The sequence below is a fragment of the Pelodiscus sinensis genome, chromosome 1 (assembly GCF_052426305.1).
Source record: "Pelodiscus sinensis isolate ZL-2025 chromosome 1, ASM5242630v1, whole genome shotgun sequence".
In the NCBI taxonomy this organism is placed as follows: Eukaryota; Metazoa; Chordata; order Testudines; family Trionychidae; genus Pelodiscus; species Pelodiscus sinensis.
Genome location: NC_143052.1, coordinates 187,617,617 through 187,639,699, shown reverse-complemented (window position 1 = coordinate 187,639,699; position 22,083 = coordinate 187,617,617). Strand labels below are relative to the sequence as shown.

At 46.3% G+C, this 22,083-nt stretch overlaps 1 protein-coding gene across 4 annotated transcripts in view; it reads right to left on the bottom strand.

The window, feature by feature from the left end:
- Positions 1 to 20,220, bottom strand: part of EVA1C (eva-1 homolog C) — an 82,116-nt gene extending 61,896 nt beyond the window's left edge. For 2 of the 4 annotated variants that reach the window (XM_006126095.5, XM_025186119.3), the window contains exon 1: positions 19,201 to 20,205. In XM_006126095.5, the coding sequence (XP_006126157.2) occupies positions 19,201 to 19,327 (127 nt within the window). In that variant the 5' untranslated portion in view covers positions 19,328 to 20,205. Of the gene's footprint in view, positions 1 to 19,200 lie in introns of all 4 variants that reach the window. The other 2 variants (XM_025186120.3, XM_014575040.4) reach the window with 2 other exon arrangements.
- Between the last annotated feature and the right edge of the window lie 1,863 nt (positions 20,221 to 22,083).

Genomic DNA, 22,083 nt, shown 5'->3' with positions numbered 1-22,083 from the left:
AATCATCTTATTTTTAATTTTAGGCATAGTGCCAGCAGTTGGCATTATTTTAACTCTTTCTAATGGGCAGATGTTCACTTTGACAACCCAATGGTAAACAGTTCTAAGATGTCTAGTCCAGAGCTCAGCAGAATTACAACCTCAATGAGAGCTGGAGAAGCAGGATCTTCAGAAGCCAATTTAAAAAATATGTGTCTTACCATAGAGTGCAGCAATCGAGGTAGACTAGAGAGATGAAGAAAATAGTCACTAGCTACAGTAAGGGTATGTCTAGACTACATGGCTCTGTCGACGGAGCCATGTAGATTAGTTTACTAGACATAGGAAAATGAAGCAGTGATTTAAATAATCGCCTCTTCATTTACATCAAAATGGCTGCTGCGCTGTGCCGATCAGCTGTTTGGCAGCACAGTGCGGTAGTCTGGACGCTCCGTGGTCGACAAGGGAAGCCCTTGTTGACCGCCCCGGTAAACCTCATTCCACGAGGCATAATGGGGCGGTTGACAAGGGTTTCTCTTGTTGACCGCAGAATGTCCAGACTACCGCACTGTGCCGCCAAACAGCTGATCGGCACAGTGCAGCAGCCATTTTGATGTAAATGAAGCGGCGATTATTTAAATCGCTGCTTCATTTTCCTATGTCTAGAAACCTAAACTACATGGCTCCATTGACGGAGCCATGTAGTCTAGACATACCCTAAAATATTTATCAATGTGCATTTTCTGAAAGGAAAACACTTCTTTTCCTTTAGTTCATGAACATATCTTGAGGGTCATAATTATCGGACACATCATAACCCTGATTACATGTCAAACATCAATGGCCAAATTCTTCATGGATGTGACTCTGCTGAAGTCAAAATAGAGGATCCAATGGAGTTACACCAGGAATGAATTTGCCTCAAGACTTCAGTGTTATCCTCAAGAATAGCTCTAGCTAGAACCGTGGTAAATGAAAGATCAGAGAAAGGCAGAGTTGTTGATTTCATCTTTTGAAGATTGAGGAAGAAGGCAATCATGCCCAATAGATAGCAGGAAACAACTATACCCAAAGGTTTAAAGCAGGTGGACCCTCTGGACTAGAGTCAAATATTTCTTTGAAAATTTGGGTTTGTGAACTTGAATCTCATGCAGTTTGGTGCAAGTCAATTTCTCAAGAAAAGCAATGCAGGGTTGCAAACACTGTTGTGAACCAAACCATGTGGCGTTTGAACAGTCCTAGTTTATATCTGGCCCTCTAAAATTCCCAGGACAAGATCACTTCTGTTAGGGTATGTCTACACTGCAACGTTAATTCGAAATAACAGTCGTTATTTCGAATTAACTTTAATAGCGTCTATACATGCAAACCGCTATTTCAAATTTAATTTGAAATAGCAGACCCCTTAATTCGAATTTGGTAAACCTCATTCTATGAGGAATAATGCCAAATTTGAAATAGCTATTTCGAACTAAGTGCTGTGTAGACACTTAATTTGAAATAGGCAGCCTCCAACCCTTCCCAGGGAGCCCTGGTGGCCACAACCAGGAAAACTTACCCTCCTCTCTCCCAGCCCCAGAGCCATTAAAGGGGTACACCCTGGCCACAGTGCCTGTGCCAGCTCCAAGCCAGCCAGCCCAGAGCCAGCAGTGGCCACCGGGGCCCCTGACCCAATGGCCCCAAAACATGAGCCAGCAAGCCACTGGCAGCCAGCCCTTCACTGCTCCCCAGGAGCAATCTGCCAGCTCCCAGGAGCCTAACAGGGGCTAGAGAAGGTGGGCGCCTTCCTGGTCCAGGGTGGAGATCATGGACCTTATTCAGGTTTGGGGGGGATGCCCCCAACGTCCATGATCTTCGCACTAGACGGAGTAATGCAGCCGGCTATGGCAGGATAGCTGCCAGCATGGCTACCAAAGACCACATGCGAACCCAGGAGCAGGTTAACATGAAAGTCAAGTTGGTCTGGCAAGACCCGCAACCCTGAGCTCTGAGCTTCCCCTCCTTCTTCTGCCCCTTCCTTCCCCCTTCCAGCTCCCTCTTCCCAGGTTTCTCCCTCCCCTCTCCCACCCTCTCTCTTCCCCTCTCCCACCTCCTTTTCCCAGTCTTCCCAGAGGTTCATTCCCCTCCGCCCCCCGTTTTGTTCAAAAACCCAGTTTCTGTTTTTGAACATACGTATCTTTTATTTGACATCAGGAAGGGGGGCTAGGGAGGGGTAAGTGGAAGGACGTGAGGGAGGAATGGGGCACGAGCCCCCAGTGGGAAGGACAAGGGAGGCTCTGAGGGCTCCTTGGGGTGGACGCTCTCCCTCAGGGCCCCCTGGATCCTGACAGCCCCCCGATGGACCCCCGGATGGCAGCCTGCAGCAAGTGCAGCCGGGCTGATGGCAACGACCCCACGAGACGCACCAGCGTGCCCAGGGGCAACTCTGGCTCCATGTGGCCGAGTGCTGTGGTGTCCCGAGTTCGGGCACTCCGAGAACTCCAAGTCAGGACTGCTTTGCTATCCCTCATCGAGGTAGACAAGCAAGCGGGGAACCCTGAGAACTGTCTGTCCAGGGTGGGGGACAGTTAGCCTCAGGCAGCAGCCCCACACAGAAAGTCCTAACCTGCTGCCCTGCCGGCACTGGTTCCGGCCAGCTTTAACTTCGGTTCAGGGTCCACTGAGTGTGGACGTGCTATTTCGAAATAGCAAAATGCTATTTTGAAATAGTTTTTGTGTATAGATGCGTTATTTCAAATTAGCTTAATTTGAATTAACTATTTCAAATTAAATTAATTTGAAATAGCGCTGTAGTGTAGACATACCCTTAGAGATGAGGATCTTCAACCCCATCCCCTTGCAAGGGGCAGCCTGCAGTCCCCCAGTAGAGGAAATATCAGTTAACACTATACTAGATCAAGCCCAAAAACTATCTTCATGGCTAGATTATTTTTTATTAGCACAGCAATTGGCTTCACATTTTTTCCTCAATCCAACTTTAGATTGGATAAACTAAAAGATCAAAAATTCTACTGTGGTCCAAAAATGCAAAGTGATTTTGAAAATCTAACTCATGTCTTCTAACATGTGAACAAAGAAAATAAAGATAAATCAAAAAATAAATACTCCTCAGTTCTTTAGGGCCCTGATCCAAAGCCCACTGAAGTCCTTGAGACTTCAATGGGTTTTACATCAGTCTTTATGTTACAACTTACGTTTTAAAATTAATTGTAAATTAGTGGCCAAACAGTGCTGGTATTCTTTTCATTGCCAGAAGTTACACAATGGATCTTTTAAACAAGTCCCTTAAAATGCACAGAAATTCAGATGAAGTGACTCACAATGCTGAATGAATAAGGCACAACCATGCCTACTGTACCCTTCTAGCTCTGTCTAAGACAACACAATATTTTCTCTATGTATGGTGAAAAGAAAAATATTTTAATTATAGTTGTTGTTTGGCTGGAAGATGAAAAAAGTTGGATAGTTAGTGAATGATTAAAGCACCTTTTCTGTCTTGGGCAATGGTTGGGTATAAACCCAGAGAACATTACTAAGAAATGTGAAATATATTGCATAAGAAAGGGGATTAGTATTTCTTTGGAATTACTACCCACTTTCCTTAAAAAAAAGCTCAGGTCACCTGAAGGTCCTATCCCACTGAGAAGTCTATCAGCTTGAACTGTAATATAAAGCTGGGGTGGATAATCAACAGATTTGTTTTATGAAATTTGTTTCTCCTTTGACTTAAAGAATATATAGTTTGTTATGTATTAATAATATGCTCAACACAATAGAAGTCACAAAATAACGCAAGTTCCTCCCTCAAGGAGTTCACAGTGTAAAAGACAGACTCAAAAAAATATAGAGATGAGCCTGACACAAAACACCTACAACTAAACACGCATATTGGGCGAATACCTCTATTTCATAGAATCAAATCCCAGATCCCACAAACCTCGGAGCAATTTAGACCAGCACTTTGAAGCTCTGTCCCTTTCTTATTGACATGTAACAAATATTTTCTTTTAAATATAGTAACCAACATTTGCACTTAACCTTTTCAAACAATATCAAGAAATTACATCTCTTATCTCTCTTCATATTTTGATTGAGTTCCAAGCATCACGTATCATGATGAGTCAACAGAATTTACTCGGAGGATTTATACAGGACTGTATATCCTGCTAACCCGGTAAGTCAACAAAACAAATGCTGCACCATTATGGCCAAAATTCCTTTAGGAAAAGCCACAGATAAAATGGTATTCACTTGCTTTCTCTGTGTTTAGGAGAATCAGGATTGTGTTAATTAATAGAAATTAATGGAAACTTATTGTGCAGGAAGATTGCATGGTCAGCGGATGTTTCTTGAGTGTTTTTATTTACTTTTTATTGACTCTATTTGCCCTTTACTGCTGGAGTAGGCGGCCAGCCTGATTTGTTAAAGCAGTAGTTGTTTCTGCCTGAGCTGTTCTTGAAAAAACAAAGATCTCTGTGAGTAGACTATGACAAAAAGGACTGGAGCTATCAAAACTACAGACCACTTCTTTTGCTCTCCCTACCCTGACATAATTCTCCAACCCAGGTATAAGATCCTATGATTACACTCGTTTGATATTGGGCATCTTGAGGCTCCATTAACATTCTTTTGTCTTTCTATTACGACTTACTAGGGGGCTACGCCCCCTGCTCACTACACTCACCAACCCTCTCTCTCACTGGCTGCTTTTGCGGCCAGAGAGCCTGTTAATTTGAACTGAGCCTGGCTGTGCTCTCCATGGCCTCAAGTCATTCACACTCTTTTCCTTTCACCTCCACCACTGCCCTGGACAGGCCTCTCCATCTGAACTCTCTTGGGCCATCCTGCCCGCTTGTGCCCTTCCATCGCCAGCCGGCCAGCCCTCCCCCACTCTTCCCGCTCCTGCCCACCCACCAATAAAATAGTTTGTTCAGAGTTCCTGAACCTCTCCTGGCACCTAGTGCACAGAAGGGCTATGCTCTGAGGCCTTGTGGGCCTGAAAACCAAACACAATCAGTAAAATGGCTCCCAACTCCAAATGAGTCCCCTTCTTTCTGGGTGCTCCTCAGCACCCGGCTCACTAGCAAGGGGCAGGGGCTGGGTTATGTGTGAGCAGCTAGGTAGGGAGAAAATTCCCCATACCCGGTTACTGTCTGTCTTTGCAGGGTGGCAGTGCTCCAGATGTGCCCTTCCAGCTGGCAAGAGAGCTTCTGCTGTGGGGCTGGGACATGCTCCGTGCAGACAGAGCTCAATGGAGAGACATGGAACCACGGGGGAACACCCAGCTTTACATGCCCATGCCCTACTGAGAACCAGATTTGTGTCATGAGGGAAGAGAGCCTGGTGGGGTAATCTGAGTCACTAGTCCTTATCCTGGAACTCCATGGCCCACAGTCAACCCCCCTCCTTCCATCCCTACCCCCACCTCCATCTCTACACCCCAAACCTCATGTCTCAATTCCTACACCCACCTCCACCATAACCCCTCCCCTTCACCACCCCACACTGCCTTTCCCTACACCCCCATCCTTCCCTAACTCCTCCCCCTCTGCACTCCCAAACTGCCCATCCCCCTGCCTCCATTCCTATATCCCCCTCACCCTCCTTACCATCCCCACATAAACCCTTGTCCCCTTTTCTCTCTCCCTACACACACATGCTGGAGAAGCAGTGCTGCAGCTGGGCCCCTGAGCACCTCACCCACACCCCAAAAGATGCAGCATGGAGTACCACTGGGGTTGTTGGGAGAGGTGCATGTCCTGAGCACTGGGGAAGTGGGGGGTCGTGCGGTTCAGGGGCCTGGCAAGGGGGGAAGTGAGAGGTTGTGAAGCTCCTGGAACACCGGGGAGGGGGAAGGCCTAGAACCTTGGGAGCCATGCACACACCTCCAGGCACAAGGGAGGAGGAAGGCCATGTGGCTTGCATGTCTCTGGAGTAGGGCGGAGGGGGGAAGCAGGCCACCTGGCGGAGGGCAGAGTAAGGGGCAGCAGGACACAGAGGGTATGTCTAGACTACATGCCTCTGCCGACAGAGGCATGTAAATTAGACTACCTGACATAGTCAATGAAGCGGAGATTTAAATATCCCCCGCTTCATTAAAATAAAAATGGCCGCCCCATTGTGCCGGCTCAGCTGATTGTCAGTACAACGTGGCAGTCAAGACGCAGATCGGTCGACAGGGAAAGCCATTATCAACCGATCCCTTATGCCTCGTTTCACAATCAGCTGAGCCAGCACAATGGGACAGTCATTTTTATTTTAATGAAGCAGGGGATATTTAAATCCCCGCTTCATTGACTATGTCGGTATATCTAATTTACATGCCTCTGTCGGCAGAGGCATGTAGTCTAGACATATCCAGAGTGACACATGATGTCACTCAGTTGTCCTGAAGGAAAAGTTTTTTTAGAGAGAAAGAGAGAGAGAGAGAGAGAGAGAGAGAGACACTTCTTGGAGGCAGCGCAGAAGAAATGGGTTTTCAGAAGAGATCTGGCTGAAGAGAGGCTGGTTGATTGATGAACTGGGATAAAGAAGTCATTGCATATTTAAGGGTCATCTTGGAAGATGACGTAGAAAAGGAGCTACTGGAGGAAAAATCTGAGCATTAAAGCTGAAAAGAAACAAAGAAAAGGCCTTCCAGGAACCTGTTATCCATCTCTGATTTCTTATAATGTTGGTTTTTTAACCCCCTTTTGATTATTGGTAATTTCTCTGAAAGTCAAAATCCACCTGTTATTATTTGTAAAAACTTATGTTATTACTGCTACTCAAAATAATAAAAATAATAAAGATTTGAGGTTTCAAACATTCATTTGAACCTTATAGGCCAATTTTATCCATAAATTTGGCTTTCAGAAATATTTTAAGTCATTTGTAACAGAAAGAGAAGCATACCTGAAAAGAAAACAAAGGGAAGAAGAAGAACTGAAACAGTTCTATCTTTCCTTCTTTCAAGTGATGAAGTAATAATCCGAGTTTTGGATAGCATTTTGGCTAGAAAATCAAGAGTGTTATTTTACTCAGATTATTCAACCACTATACTAAAAAAACCAAAACCACACCAGGTATTTGTAATCAGCCAAAGAATGCTGAAAGACTTGAAATGGGATTATGTTCTATTATGCCCATCCAAGTCCAGGATTTGTTCTGGAGATCATTCTTATGTTTCTTCCTCACCTTCAGAAGAGATGAATGGTATTCACTGGGCACCACAGGCAAACATGGAGTCAGACAATATGCAGAGATATTTTAGACTTGTAAGACTGAGCGTACATCTACACAGCAACACTATTTCAAAATAACTAGCGCGATTCCGAAATAACTTAGTCTGCGTCTACACAGCAGGCAGTTATTTCTAAATAGTGTCACAATACTGTCAAGCTGGAGGACTTCTTACTCCAACACCTGTAATCCTCGTTGTACAAGGAATAAGGGAAGGGAATAAGGGTCTTGATGAATATGGACAAATTAGTGTATGTGCTTAAATGCATTAAGGGGCCTTAGAAGTCCTCTGGTGAATACCCAACAGGGGAGAAGAGAGCTCTTTAGCTACAGGCCCAGTCTGGTGTCTTGGCTCAGGTCCTATATTTGTTTTTCAAGCCCATGGCATTCAGTTCTCAGTGTTTAAATATGTGGATAAGATTTCATGAAAAAACAGCATTGGCTATGTCAACACTGCAACACCATTTTGGGATACCGAAGTATCCTGAAATAGCTATCCCACGTCTTCACAGCAAGCCTGTTATTTCGAAATATAATGGTCCCACTATTCCGACATCTATTTCAAAATAAGTGCTGTGTTGATGCTCCCTATTTAGAAATAAGTTATGCAATTGATGTAGCTCAATTTGCAAAGCTTATTTAGAGTTAAGTCCTGCAGTGTAGACACACCTGAGTTTTGAATATTAATTATTATGGGTATGTCTAGGCATTATTTTGTGATATTTCTGGTATCCCAAAATAGGAATTCCACATCCTTTAAACAGCCCTGTTATTTCGAAATAACTAAAGCTTCTTCCACGAGGATTAAGGGATGTTTCAGAATAGAGCTCTATTTCGAAATACTTTAATAATTTGCATAGCTCAAGTTACAGTGCCTCTGTGGTGTAGACGCACCTTATGATTCTATGTTTTAGGAAACATGTTACCTTACAAATGACACAAATGTACTGTGTGTATTCACTTGATATTATAGAAGAGATAAAGGTTTAAAAATCAGTCAAGGTATCCAGAAATCAGAACTTTTGTAATATATGGTAGCTGGGGATATGAGGAAAATAGCAAAGATTAAAATATTAAGTCTTAGAATATAAGGCGTCAGATCAGAGACTTAGAATCATATCAATTCCTATTTGATCCAGAACCTATTTTTGGGAAGTTCTGTGGCATGTGTCAGACAGGAGATCAGATTAAATGATCATAGTGGTCCTGCCCTGCCTTAGAATCTATGACTATCTCACTCACCATTATAGAAACCATGAGTATTGAGGGGTATCACTATATAGTTCTAACTAAAATTATAACCAATACATTTGCTATGACTATATCAATCATGTCTTTTATTTGGGCTAAGTTATCCTGTCAGATGCACAGTGTGTGGGTAAACTTCTGGCCTTAGTGAAATCACTGGGAATTTTGCTATTGACTTCAGAGCCAGGATTTCATCCTGTCTTTCTGTTTTATACTAAGTTATACAGATGACCACAACCTCCTTAAAACCCTTGTAAGCCATCACAATCCCAGCATTCTCCAATGAGCAAAGAACTAAGTATTTGTTATGGTGGATTTAAAAAATGGGATAACTTAGCAAAATACAAAATCTTCACTTTTCTGGGTGGATATTGAGTCGTTCTCAGATATGGAAGTTGCAAGTTACCATTGATGAAATAATATGCAGTTAGGCCAATGGCCCCCAAACTCTTCATGGTTGTGGCTCTTTCTTACTTCTGTCTATGCATGTCCCGTCCCCCCCACCATAAGCTGGGGGTTAAGACTAGGGCTGGGGGTAATGGAGCTGGATGGCACTCCCTCCCCACTTCTCATGGGGGCTGGCCTGGGCCCCGTCCTATCTCTGAACACTTCTTGTCCTCCTAGGGGAGAGTGCACCACAATTTGAGGACTTCTGATTTAGGTTCTGATTCAGCAAACCATCCCAATTCAACAAAGCATTACGCATGGATTTAAAGATAAACTCAGTCTGAATATGGATAAATTTGTGTATGTGCTTAAATGCTTTGAGGGGCCTTAGAATTCCTCTGGTGAATACCCAACAGGGAAGAAGAGAGCTCTCTAGCTACAGGCCCAGTCTGGTCTCTTGGATCAGGCCCTATATTTGTTTTTCAAGCCCATGGCATTCTCAGTGTTTAAATATATGGCTGAGATTTCATTAAAAAATTAGCATTGGCTACGTCTACACTGCAACACTATTTCGGGATATTTCAGAGTATCCCGAAATAGCTATCCTGCGTCTTCACAACAAACTTCTTATTTTGAAATATAACAGGCTCTCTATTCCAACATCCATGTAAACCTCATTCCACAAGGAGTAAGGGATGTTTTGGAATAGCGGGTTATTTCCAAATTCTGAAATAAGCTATTTTGAAATAAGATCAAAAAAAGATATACAATTTGTGAGCTATGGTACAGTGTAGACACACCCATTAGAATAGGATAGCAGACGTAAGAATAAATATTCTCTATGATGTAGTTCATGATACGTACAGGATGCAGCATGTTTCCATCGAACAACTGTTAAAGAAGTATCAACTTTGTAGATCTTTGAGTCAATATAATCTTACATCTCCATGTGGAAAATTTCTACATGAGATATGTCCTGTTTCTAAAAGATGACATTACTTTTTTGATACCCAGTCTTCTCTACCCCTAACACTGCAGCAATTTTTGCAACGTCCCACATCTTCCTTGGCAGGAACCGAGGTTTAGCCCAGACTTTTTTCCCTGCAAACACCTAGAGCAGCAGTTGGCAAACCAAACCAAGAGTGGTTGGCTCTTTTCAAACCAAAGAACCAAACTACATCAAAATTTAGAACAAGTGGTCAACAAAGAGCCATATAAGAATGCCCATTTGCACGACTGAAAATATACAATGTAACATTGTTGATAATTGACATAATGATTAATAATAGCATACATTAAACACTGTACTCATAGACTTTATTTAATGGAACTTCTGCTACTGCTGAGGGGGGAGTTTGTGGATGTGGGGGGGTGCAGGAGCCAAGGTTGGTGTGTATGAGGGGCTCAGGGCAGAGGATTAGGGTGTATGAGAAGTGCAGGAGGCAAGGCAGGATGCTGGGGGTGGGAAGTACAGTATGTGGGGGGATCCCTGGGGTCAGATTACCTTACTTGGCTGAGGCTGGGCTGCTGTACCTGAGCAGCAGAGGCTGCATGAGGGGCCGGGCCAGGATCACTGCAGCCATAGTATGTCCTCCCCTCCTACCTGTGCCGCAACAGGAGAGGGCCACCACCAGCCCTTCCTGCAGCTAGATGAGGGCAGGACTGTGGGGCTTGCCCCAGGATTGGGGCCAGAGCCAGGACACTATAGCCAGATGGGGGCTGGGCCCTGACTGGGGCCTTGTTGGTCAGGATGGCAATCCCCAGCCAGGCTGCTGCAGCTAGGCTGTTGCAGCAGTTGCAGGGCTGCCATGGCGGGGCCGTGGCGTCTGCCCCAGGAGCACGACAGCTAGGGACAGACTGTGGTAGTAAGATGGGGGCTAGAGCCAGGCTGCCGTGGTCAGATAGAGACATCTGCCACCGCCTGCCCCTCTCACTGTCCCAGCTGGGAGCACGCACTTATCCCCTACACCAGTGGTCCCCAACGCGGTGCCCGCGGTCGCCATGGCGCCCGCCGGGGCATTTGTGCGTGCCCGCCGACAACCTGGGCCGGCCCTGCCCCCGGCATGCTGCACACGGGAGGTGCCAGCACCAGGCGTGCGACACGCACCGGCGCCAGGTGCACGGCGCTCGGGCGGCCCCAGCCCCAGGGCACATGCGGGCGCTCGGGCGCACGGCGCTCAGGCGCGCGGCGCGCGAGCAGCGCCGGTGCCGGCCCCGGGCCCACGGCACAAGGCGCTCGGACGGCCCCAGCCCCGGCCCTGGGGCACATGCCGGCACCGGGTGCAAGGGCATCCCCGTCCCTTGCATGGCCCCGGACGCGCGGCCCCGCCCCCCGGGTGCCAGGCGCATGAATGGCCCCGCCCCCCGGGCGCCCGGCACGTGAGTGGCCCCGCCCCCCCAGGGACCACTGCTCTACCCCATGCCCTCAGCTGGCCCTTTAAATGAGCAGAGTGCCCCAGCTGGCCCATTTTATGCTTTTTTAAATTTCTGAATTAATTTTTCATTTTAATTTGAAAAGTTGCATGTATTTTGGGAATAATAAAAAAGCAATGGTTCTTAGACTTTTTAGCCTGTGGCTCACCCGGCTCAATGCAAACCTTTCCACAGATCACCAGCTCCTAATGAAAACTCACCATTAATTATAGAATTATGCCCAAGACATTTTGCTAGTGCTGCAGCGAGGGAGAACAGTTTAATTTAGCCAGTAAGAAAGGAAATATTAATCAAAATTAAACAGATTAAGCACTGTAACTGTTTCATATTAGTTTTCATTAACTTCATTTTAAATAAAGTAAAATATTATGTCCAGCACAAAAGGTTTCAAGATTGTCTTTATTTATGGCAGGTGTGAGGAACTTCTTTGGGTCGAGAAGCAAACAAACAAACAAAAAAACTCCAAAAAAACCCCAACCCCTACTGGCCCCCAACTGAAACACCTCATTCTTCTGGTGCTCCAGCCCCATAGGGACAAGAGGGGCAGGGAGGACTGAGGTTCAAGGCTTCAGATCAGATTTACTCTTCTGGGGTTCCAGGGTTAGTGGATTTTGTGGGGCCAAAAATGAGTGGTTCAGTGTGCTGGACAGAGCTGCCAGTGAGAGGGATGAGGGTACAGGATCTGGGCGGGAAGTGGGTGCAGGGGGGGCTGAGGTGGTGAGGTCTGGGTGGGAAGTAGGGTGCAGGAGCAGGGTGGGGGTACGTATGTGGCCAGGGGAAAGGGTGCAGGAGCAGACTGGGAGTGTGTGGTCTTGATGAAGGGGATAAGTACAGGAGGGGTGAGGGTACAGGGTCTGGGCTTGATGGGGGCACTTACTTGCTTTTGCACCCCATGCTGCTCCCAGGCATGGCCTCCTGCTGCTTCTAACAACCAGATTCCGTCAGTGTTTGTACACTGCTGTTCCTTTAGCTGGGGGAGGGGGAGTGACAGTATGCAGAGCCGCTTTTGGCTCCACTTCTTCCCCAATCGCACAAGTCTTGAAGCTTTCTTCCCCCTCTCACAGAAAGCCGGCACTGGTGCTCCAATCTTGCCGGGGGCGGGAGGTAGGTATGAGGCTGGAGCACCAGCACCGGCTTCCCATTGCAGGGGAGGGAGGGACTGAGCTTGAGCTGTGAGCTATATTTGGCTCCGTACTGAGCCATATTTGGCTTGAGTCACATAGGTTGCCACCCTGACCTAGGGGAAGGCTTTCACAAATGTTGCAGTGGGTGCTCTTGTTCCAGTTGAAAGTCTTCAACCAGTGGAATCAGCCCGGGGTCTTGTCCAGGGGGCATGTGTGAGCGGAGTTCCAGCTCAGGCAGAGATGGTGTTATGAGAAGGCCTCCCACTCACAACAGGCTTTAGCAGGTTGACACGATACATTTGCGTCTTCCATCATTTGCTGGGCAGACGTATGTCATAATTAACTGCCCCTACCTTCCTTAGTGTCTCAAATGGGCCTTGCCATCCAGCCAGCAGTTTTGATTCTGCGATCAGAAGAAGCAGAAGGGTCCTATCCATAAGCCTGACCTCTCTCATCTGAGCCCCTCTGTTGTAGATTTATTTGTGGGCCTGCAGCAAGTTTTCCCAGGGAACATGTCATTAACCTCTCCAAATCCTTTGGCAGGTAGTTTATGGAGTGGACCACATTGAGTTTAAGTGGTGGCTGCTCTTCCCACTTCTCCTGAAGCAGGTCAAGCACCCCATGGGGTTGTCTCTCACAGAAGCTCAAATGATGGAATTTGAAGCATTTCATGTATAATAAAAAGAAGGGGTGGGAGCAATCGATCCTAGTGCCGTGGGTACTGGGCAATGAACTTCCTCAATATCTCTTTAAGGGCTTTATTAAAGCTCTCCACTAGACTGTCTGTCTGAGGGTGACAGACTCACATCTTTACAATTTTAATCTTTAAAAGATCACACAGTTCCTTCATCAATTTTGACATCATGTTGGTCCCCTAACTGGTTAAGCTCTCTCCTTTGGTACCCCAAACCGGGTCTATAGCTTCAGCAGCTCAGGGATGATGTAAGTGGCTATGCTGGATCGAAGGGGGATGGCCTTCGGATACTGGATGGCATAGTCTACTATTGCTAGAATGAACTGGTACCGAGTTGTCATCTTTTTGAGTGGCCCCTCGGGGAGCAAGATAAATAGGATTTTCAGGGTTATTGTGAACCTGGGCAGGTGCCACAGGGCATGACACATAATCCTTGTTTTCTCCATGTATCCCCAGACAGTAAAACCTAAGAGCTACCTGGCTGAGGATTTTCTCTGATCCAATGTGCCTCCCACATATGTGCCAGCTGCAGCACCTGCTGTTGGAACTTCTCTGGGACCAGGAGTTGGGCACAAGTTTCTCTTGTTTGGACATTGTTGGCCATCCAGTACAGCCTCTCCTCCATAGCTCAAAGTGGGGCCATAGATGCAGCAACTGTGTGTGGGTCTGCCACTTCCCTGTTCACTTCTGTGAGGTCTTCATATGCCTGGCTAAGAGTTGGGTCTTCCTCTACACACTTACAAAATATCTCTTGGCATCAGCAAATCCTGGAGTTGAGGCTGGGGGGGAGGGGGATAGGCTTCTGCTTCCTTAGTAGCAGTTTCTTTTGGGACAGGCACTCTTTGGGGTTCTCTTCATCCGTGACTCAGGCTACGCTTCTTGCCGTCAAGGACTTGGGGGGGTCCATCTCTGGAAGTATTTTTTCCTTAGCAATTCATTACCCCAGGATTTTATAATCTCCTTGAAATCCTCAAGGTTTTGACCCAGAATCACTAGGTAAGCCAACGCAGAGGCTACCCTGACCTACACTTTTCTTGAGTGTTCACTTATCATGAACTGCGTCTCCCTGGAGGGATATGGGCATATATATCCATGAACATACAGCAGATAGATGGTATCTACATTGTCTCCCTGCTTGGCTAGATGTCTGGCTCTACCCATTGTATGGCTGTACCCAGAATCTATCAACCCCAGCACAGTCACCCCATTAGCCTGCACAGGAATTACCATTTTGCCTGGTATTTTCTTTCTGACCTAGCTATCTGCCATCCAGACCTGCCCATAGGAACAGACTGTGTAGGTGCACTCCTGACATAAATGGCCTGGCCACTCGCAGGAGAAGCAGCTCTTCTATTCCTTTTCTGCACTGACAGCATGGTGTCCCCATGAGTTCCCCCTTCAGGGCTAAGTTTCTCCTTGGGGTGCTCATCACCATGGGCCCAGACCCTGAGGGTCTCATCCTAGATGTGACTGGGTTGCAGGTCAGCTGGCAGTGGGGACAATCTGTGTAAGTTGCTCCAACTCTTCTTGTTCATGAGCTTTCATCTGAAGAAGTGGGTTGTGCCCAAGAAAACTCATGACACAATCTATATTTTTGTTAGTCTCTAAGGTGCTGCAAGACCATTCAGGTTGTTTGGGGTTTTTTTAAAGTTTTTTTCAGTTACAGACTAACACAGCTAGCCCTTTGAGACTTGTCTATTCCCCAGTTTGCTTTTTGGTTTGAAGCTATCTCCAGCAGCATCACTTAAGGTCCTGGGCCATTGCTCTAGCCAGGCAGTCTGTGGAAATCCTTCCTGGTATAAACGTTACCAGTGGATTTCCGTGGTGATATCAGAAACTTCTGAGATGACTGCCTTGACCTTAGGCCCTCGTCACATCAAGGATGTGGTAAGCAGCTTGGGCTAGCCCTGTCAGGTATGGAGCTATCAGGGTAGCTCAGTGTCCTGAGGGACATTGAACTACTGAAGTGACCCTCTTGAAAGTGAACAGGAATGCTTCTGGGTCATACCTTGGTACATCTTTGAGAGCTTCACTGGGAGGCAGTTATCACAAGATTTGGGGTCCCTGCCCCCTAGGGTTCCCGCTGGCCCCTTTGGGTGGCAAGAGGTAACAACTTTCTGGACAACCTGCTGCTCTTGTTGTTGGGTCGCCAGTTCCTGGATAAGCTATAGTTGTTGTTAGGCTACTTTTTGGTATTGGTGGACTAGCTTGGTCTGCTGCTGCAGATCCTGTGGAGTTGCCTCTTTTGCTTGTTGTCCACCAGCCATTTTGGCAGTTTGTCAATCTCCATTTTACTTTTCCTCTCTCTATTTTGGTCTTAATGCAGACCTCTGTCACGTTGCCCACATTCTCCACCAGGTGTCAACAGGAATGCTGTCTACCACCTTATAGTGGTTGCAGCAGGAGGGGGAGGTAACCCAGGGCCCTATAAGGCCTGTCCAGCATCTTTCATCTTGGGTGCTTCAGGTCAGCCTTCCTTGGCCACTTCCTACTTCCCTCTTTCTCAGGATGTTGCAAGTTTGTCCCTTCAAGGTGCCTACCTGTCTTTGACCCATAAGAGCTGCCACTCACCACCATGCCTTCTCCCAGTCTGGATCTGGTTGTGTACTCTTTTGGAGCTATCCAAGTAAGACCTTCTCTTTGCCTTGTCCACTTCCCAGGGAGCTGACCAGTTCTTTGTAAATACTACCTCCCAAGTGGAGCACGCTTAGCTAGGTAAGAGGAGTCTGGCCTCCTGAGTCCATAACAGCTCTTTAACCCTTTGCTGTTCAGTGAGGGAGTTATATACCTTGTCATAAGGGAAAGCTGATTAAAAGTCAAACATGTGGACTTTTTTTTTAAGTAAACCCCTACCCTCATTTTGCTTAAAATGTCATTGTTCTTTGGAATATCTTTTTATTGTATATGCTCTAAATGTTTGCAAATTAGGGGAGAATTAGGTCCTGTGACTAACAAATGACTGAACAATTTCCAGGTTAGTACTGACAGGACAATTTAATGTATTTAAAAAGGGAACAAGAAAGGGTAAATGTACTGTTGTTTCATGCAGGCTCTCACAGCAGGCTGGGAAGTGATTAGAGGAAGCCATCAGAATGCCAGGAGAAGGAGGAGAGAGGCAGGCCAGTTTAGGGCTGCTGAGTTAAAGATCTGATTCTAGAATCATAGAGCGAAAAAATCAGTGAACCAAGAAAGTATGTCACCTGATAATCTTAGTAGAAAAGCTTAAGATCTGTGATGAGGAGAAAAAGCTTAAGCTACTTTCCTTCCAACTCTGTGAGCATCACTAATCTCTCACTACTGGATCCTACTGTACAGAACACTTAAATGACTCCTTGACTCTTTCAGTTTCTTTTGCTGTGACATGGATTTCAAAAGGAAATCCTCACTGGGCCGCACAGAGATTTTGCTGTTAGATTCACATTGGGAATTGTCCCTTCTCCAAAAAGTGAACATGCATGTGGATTATAAACATTCAGCCAGGTCCTCATCTGATATAAATCAGCACAACTTCTTTTAACAGCTGTCCCTGAGAGAGATTGTTTTATTAGGAGCCTTTGTGGCAATAGTTTTCTGTCTCTTTAAAAGAGACAGACTTGTTTTCACATAAACTCAACAAGGCTTATGAAAATCAACCGTGTGCTTTTGTTGAGGAAGGAAGGGAAAGTATAAGGAAAGTCAGCAACTTTAGAAGCTCAGTGCTTTTGTATTTTGTTGCATAGCCTAAACTTCTTAACAGGTATATTAGTTTTAAGCAGACTCAGGATGCCATTTAAAAGTTTCGTCTTACTTCTTGAGGATTTTCTGACAGCTTTTGGCCTGCACTACCTGTTATAAATTTCATTAATTCAGAACTGGTGAAAAATCTGCTTGGATTGTTCTGGGAAGCATTATTTTTTCCCTTAAAAGGATCAGTAACATTTTTATTTTTTTCTTTGTCACTGAGGATTACATCTCTACATTAGAAAAAATGTGGGCAGATATCAATGCCTAGACATTTTACCAGTTCTGCTGCCATAGGTTGGAATTTAAGAGATTCTTCTACCTTTTACTTACATACTTCTATGTAAGGCATATTTTTAATGTTAGATTCTGGGTTTAGGTTGGGAATTGCCTTTGTTCATTTTATTTATTTAGATTGTTCTAAGAACAATGAAATACTGAACACATAAGTACTTTTAAAATGCACCTCGGTTTTCCTTGTCAAAATAACTTTCAAGTATGAATAGTCTTTTCGTGAGAGGATCTAGGGATATTTTTTAATTTAGTTGCTATAGTGTGACCTCTATTACTTTTCTTCCTCATTATAGACAGTTACATAATAACTTCCGTACAACTACCAACAACTGGGAGTCAAGCCACAAAACACTTAAGAGTAAGATAACAAGTATTTTAAAAATATTTTACATGCGAAAGGCAGCAAAGGGTAGTAATATAACATATACATCTGTATTTTTATTCTCTACAGTTTAGGAATAGGATTTTCACATTTATTCAATTTGAAACAATAGTATAAACTATTTTTCCTACATTTGAGAAAATAAACACGACCAGCCTCTGCACAACCATCCATCAGCATTTTAAACAGTGTTAGCATTAACTATATTAATCTGTATAATAATATATTAATATTATTTATGATGTATTAACTTTATCCATGTGCATCTGATTAGCTTTCAGAAAGTTACACTCTGCTTCTTAATTGTGAGGTTTATCTTTTGCCTTGCCAGAGGGGAAAGCACTGGCTTACAGTTTGCTAGGGTTGCAACTATAAGGCAAATACTAAGCATATTATTAGTATGGCAAGGCAAGCAGCTGATCTAAGTATTTTCATAACAACAATGAAATGTTCTATGTCATGGAACAGAAATTGTAATTTTTAACAGAAATGTCCCTTCTTTCTGCATAAAATAGGCAGCAGCATCAGTACATTTTCCAAAGCTATTTAAATTTTACATTATGAAATAGTTCCCTTGCATTGTCAGACACGTTATTTTGATGTGTCCACTGGTCTCAGAACTGGCCTTGAATGCTCTGGTGGCTCAGGGCCTGCTCCAATATGCATAGAAATCAGTGGGAGTTTTTAATTGACTCCCATGGACTTTGGCATAGGTCCTTGCTCACTAGCAAATTGTGTTCTCAGAGTTTTATTTGAAAAGAGATTGATGGTTCTGAATGGCTAAAGTCACCACACTGCTTCCCATATCACATCCGTGCCAACACTCTCTTTCTATGTCCTCTTCTTTAGTTCTACAGCACTAGGAGGTCTGAATTGTGTTTGTATTAACTTTTGTGGTGTAGGCCTAACAGCCTGTCAGGATGGGCATGATCTTGCTCTATTCTACAGCGTTATGGGTCTTTCCTATTATCTCATCTATGGTAGAGATGTAGCTAGCCAGTGCTCTCCCTTTGACTAATCTTTGCCCTTTATCTAAATTTGGGCTTTGCACAGCTAATCTCTGTGCCCAATTCAGGCCCAAAGGCTAAAACTGACTCTTGAAAAGTGATTTCCAAAGCAACTGTAACAGTTCGAAGTTTCACTGATTCCAAAGTCCTCATTAGCCAAAATTGAAAATGTAAACCAGACAATTTAGCCAAAATAAAGTGTCCTAGTCTTTTCATCTATGTATCTACCTTTATACCAAAGCGGGCACCCTAACCCCCAGCATGCACCCTAGTGAGGAACTACTCCAGGAGGCACCATCACCCTGGGCACATGTTCTACTGGCGAGGCCCCTCCCTGACATTCACCTACATCCTCCTAGGCACCTACCCTAATCCTAGGCACACTCCCCTCCCGCAAGAGGAACCCTTGCTGGGCACACACCCTGCCCTAGCCCCCTGGGCACACACCCTGCTGAAAACTGGGCACCCTAATCCTGGCCATGCACCCTGCTGATGAGCCAGTGCTGGGCACACCCTGTATTGAAGAGTCCCTCCTAGGTACGCACCCTGATCCTGGCCATGCACCCTGCTTGCTGGGCAGGCGGGAAGCTAAACTCCCCCCCACCTCCACCCTTCTAAAAGGTGCCCACCTGTTGCTGCGCGTCCCTGCCTCCTCCCAGCGCCAGGGGGGCTCTGCCCGCGCCGGGGCAGGGCATGGCCATGCTGCCTTACCTGAGAAGTCTGTCAGAGCCTCGATTTCCTTGGTCCCCACTAGGAACACGCAGTAGAGGAGGTTGAGAAGCAGCCCGGGCTCTACCTGTCTCCGGCTGGGAGGCTGCCCAGCATCCACTTCACTCATGGTGCGGGGAGAGGAGGGGTCTTCGCAGCCCGGGCGAGTCACATGATGAATCCGGCCCGCAGCGGGCAGCGCATCCTCCCCACCAAGCGCCCCGTCCTCCCCGGGACTGGAGCGCGCTGCCTACAGCGCCCGCGGGGAGGAGGCAGCCGCCGTGACCGAGCCCGCGCCTCGGCGCAGCTTCCCCCAAGAGGAAGTCCCAGCAATTGCTGGTGCCTGGCGCGGACCGAGCTTTGCCTGCGCTTGTGCGCGCCTTTCCCCAGGCTCGGCTGCGGGCACCGGAGCGCCAGCGGGAGTCAGTCCCCAAGGGCCTCCCCTCCCGCTCTCCACCCCCGGCCGCGCATTTCTAGAGCCCGGCGCCTCCCTCCGGACGGGCACACGCCGCGTCTTCCCGGCGCCCCGGCTTTCTGCGAGGCGAGCCCCTTCCCTCACACGCCCCCGCGCGCCCTCGGGTGGTGCGTGTGCCCCTTGCGCCTTCACTCCGCCTTCCCACAGCCGCCCCGTGGCACCCAGGCGAGCCCCGCGCTTCCCTGCGCCAGAATTCGGGACAGGACAGCGAGCAAAGCAAGTCCCTTGCCCGGAGCCTGCTGCTCGCTGCCTTGTTTTTTTAACCTGTGCAATGGGTCTTCCGAGGAAATCCCAACCAAACCTTCAGGTTGCCTCCCGGGATCAAAATTCGGGATGGGAGGGTTTCAGCCGAAGTGCACCTGTTTGAAGAAGCAATTGTAATAAAGTCATGGTGTTTCCCTGCTTTCTCTCCGAATTTAGGTCCCCAAACATGTTCTCTTCCCAAATATCGTATAGTTTCATTTAACGGCCAGTTTCTCAAGTAGAGTTTTATTCCCCACCCTCCATTTTGTCCTGTTAAAGTCTTAAAAGCCCCTTGGGGAAATATTAGGGACTGCAGACTCTTTTGCAAGAATAAAAAACTAGTGGAAAGTCAGGGATCCAAAAACTGCCCTTGCAAGGTTCTAGCCTACCTTCAAATGTTTCTTTCCAGTTCTTTTAAGCTCATCAATAAGAAATTGCTGAAAATCGCTTGACCTTTCTGATCTTCTCCTGACATTACTGGGACTAATTAAGTAAGAATTAAGTTAGGCACTAATTTCCCAGCCACTTTAAGAATTGCAACCACGAAGGAAAATAAAAGCAATATTGGAAATATGGCCAGGAAGCATCTACAATTCTCTGCACTGCAGTTTTGTTCAGAGATAAATGTGGAAGTGGGAAGACATGAGCTTCTAATAGTTTGTAGCTTGTTAGGCACAGTCATACTTTACACCTTATTCGTTAGATGGCTCTGGTGAGTATGTAATGTAAACTGGGAGTTTTCAAAATTTCCAACAGGGCAACTTAACTATTTCACTCCAGGAGGTGTTAGGAATAAATCGATAGGAATTTAGCGATTCTGTCTGATTAAGGATTAGATGCAAGTCAGCATACCTTTGTCTATCACTAGACTTTAATAGATTTAAGCATACACAGACATAAGCCATACAGTTAGAACATCCCAAATATTTACCTAGTATTCTGAGGTAGTTTTGAGTAATCAATGACAGGCCAGTGTTGGCCAAATGCAACCCTGCGAAGGAGTAAAGATGGGAGGAAAAATGTCTCTCCCAGGATAGTTCCCAAGGACTGCTCCCAAGTACACGCTATTAATTAACCTTTTATAACAATCTCCACAAAACCCATAGATCATAATGATCCCTACTGGATCATTACTTTTCCTAATTTTCAATAAACTTTTAATATCAGAGGTGTCTAAACTCAAGGATATCCATCCACATATCTTCTTTCATTCTCAGTTCTTTACTCTTTCCTCCCCTCTTCCCATTCTGATTAGCAAAACTGCCAATATGTTATGACCTTGCTTCTGAAAGCCTGTCTCCAAAGTAACACTGGACTTTGTGGTGTTCTGTTCCATTAATTCATATTGGCTATTTCATTAATTCATAATATGTTTGCAATTAGCTTGATCATATTCTGGGGTATATATACCCCTCAAATCTAGGGCAACAGAAATAGGAGATAGGACCAAACAGATGTTGTAGATTATGTTCCAATGCTATACCTGGAGGAGTTTGGATCAAATCCAGATCTGAATTTCCTACCTCTTACATACCTCTAAAGTGGGTCAAGCTGGTAAGAGTTTGTATTTGGCTTTGAATACAGGCAGTCCCCGAGTTACGCGGATCCGACTTATGTCGGATCCGCAGTTACGAACGGGGCCCTCCCTCTCCCTGGTCTCCAGCAGACCAGGAAGAGGAAGCAAAGCGGCGGAACACGCGGGCAGCGGACAGGGCTGTCCGCTGCCCGCGTGCTCCACGGCTTTGCTCTGCTTTGCTCCCCGTCCCTCTGGTCTGCAGACCAGGCACGTCTGGGCTGTCCCGCTGCCCCCATGCTCCACGGCTTTGCTCCGGACTCCTGTGGTACAGCAGCTGGGGCGCTGCCGGTTGGTCCCGTAGCGCCGCTCTGGGCGCTACTGGACCAACCCGGCAGCACCCCAGCTGCTCTGCCCCAGGCGTCCTGATTCAGCCACTGCTTGTCAGTTTCAGCAGCGGCTGAATCAGGACGCCTGGGGCAGAGCAGCTTGGGTGCTGCTGGGTTGGTCCAGTAGCGCCGAGGAGCGGCGGCGCTACTGGACCAACCCAGCAGCACCCCAGCTGCTCTGCCCCAGGCGTCCCCAAGTCAGCCGCTGCTGAAACTGACCAGTGGCTGACTACAGGAAGCCCCTGCCCCGGGCTTCCTGGAATCAG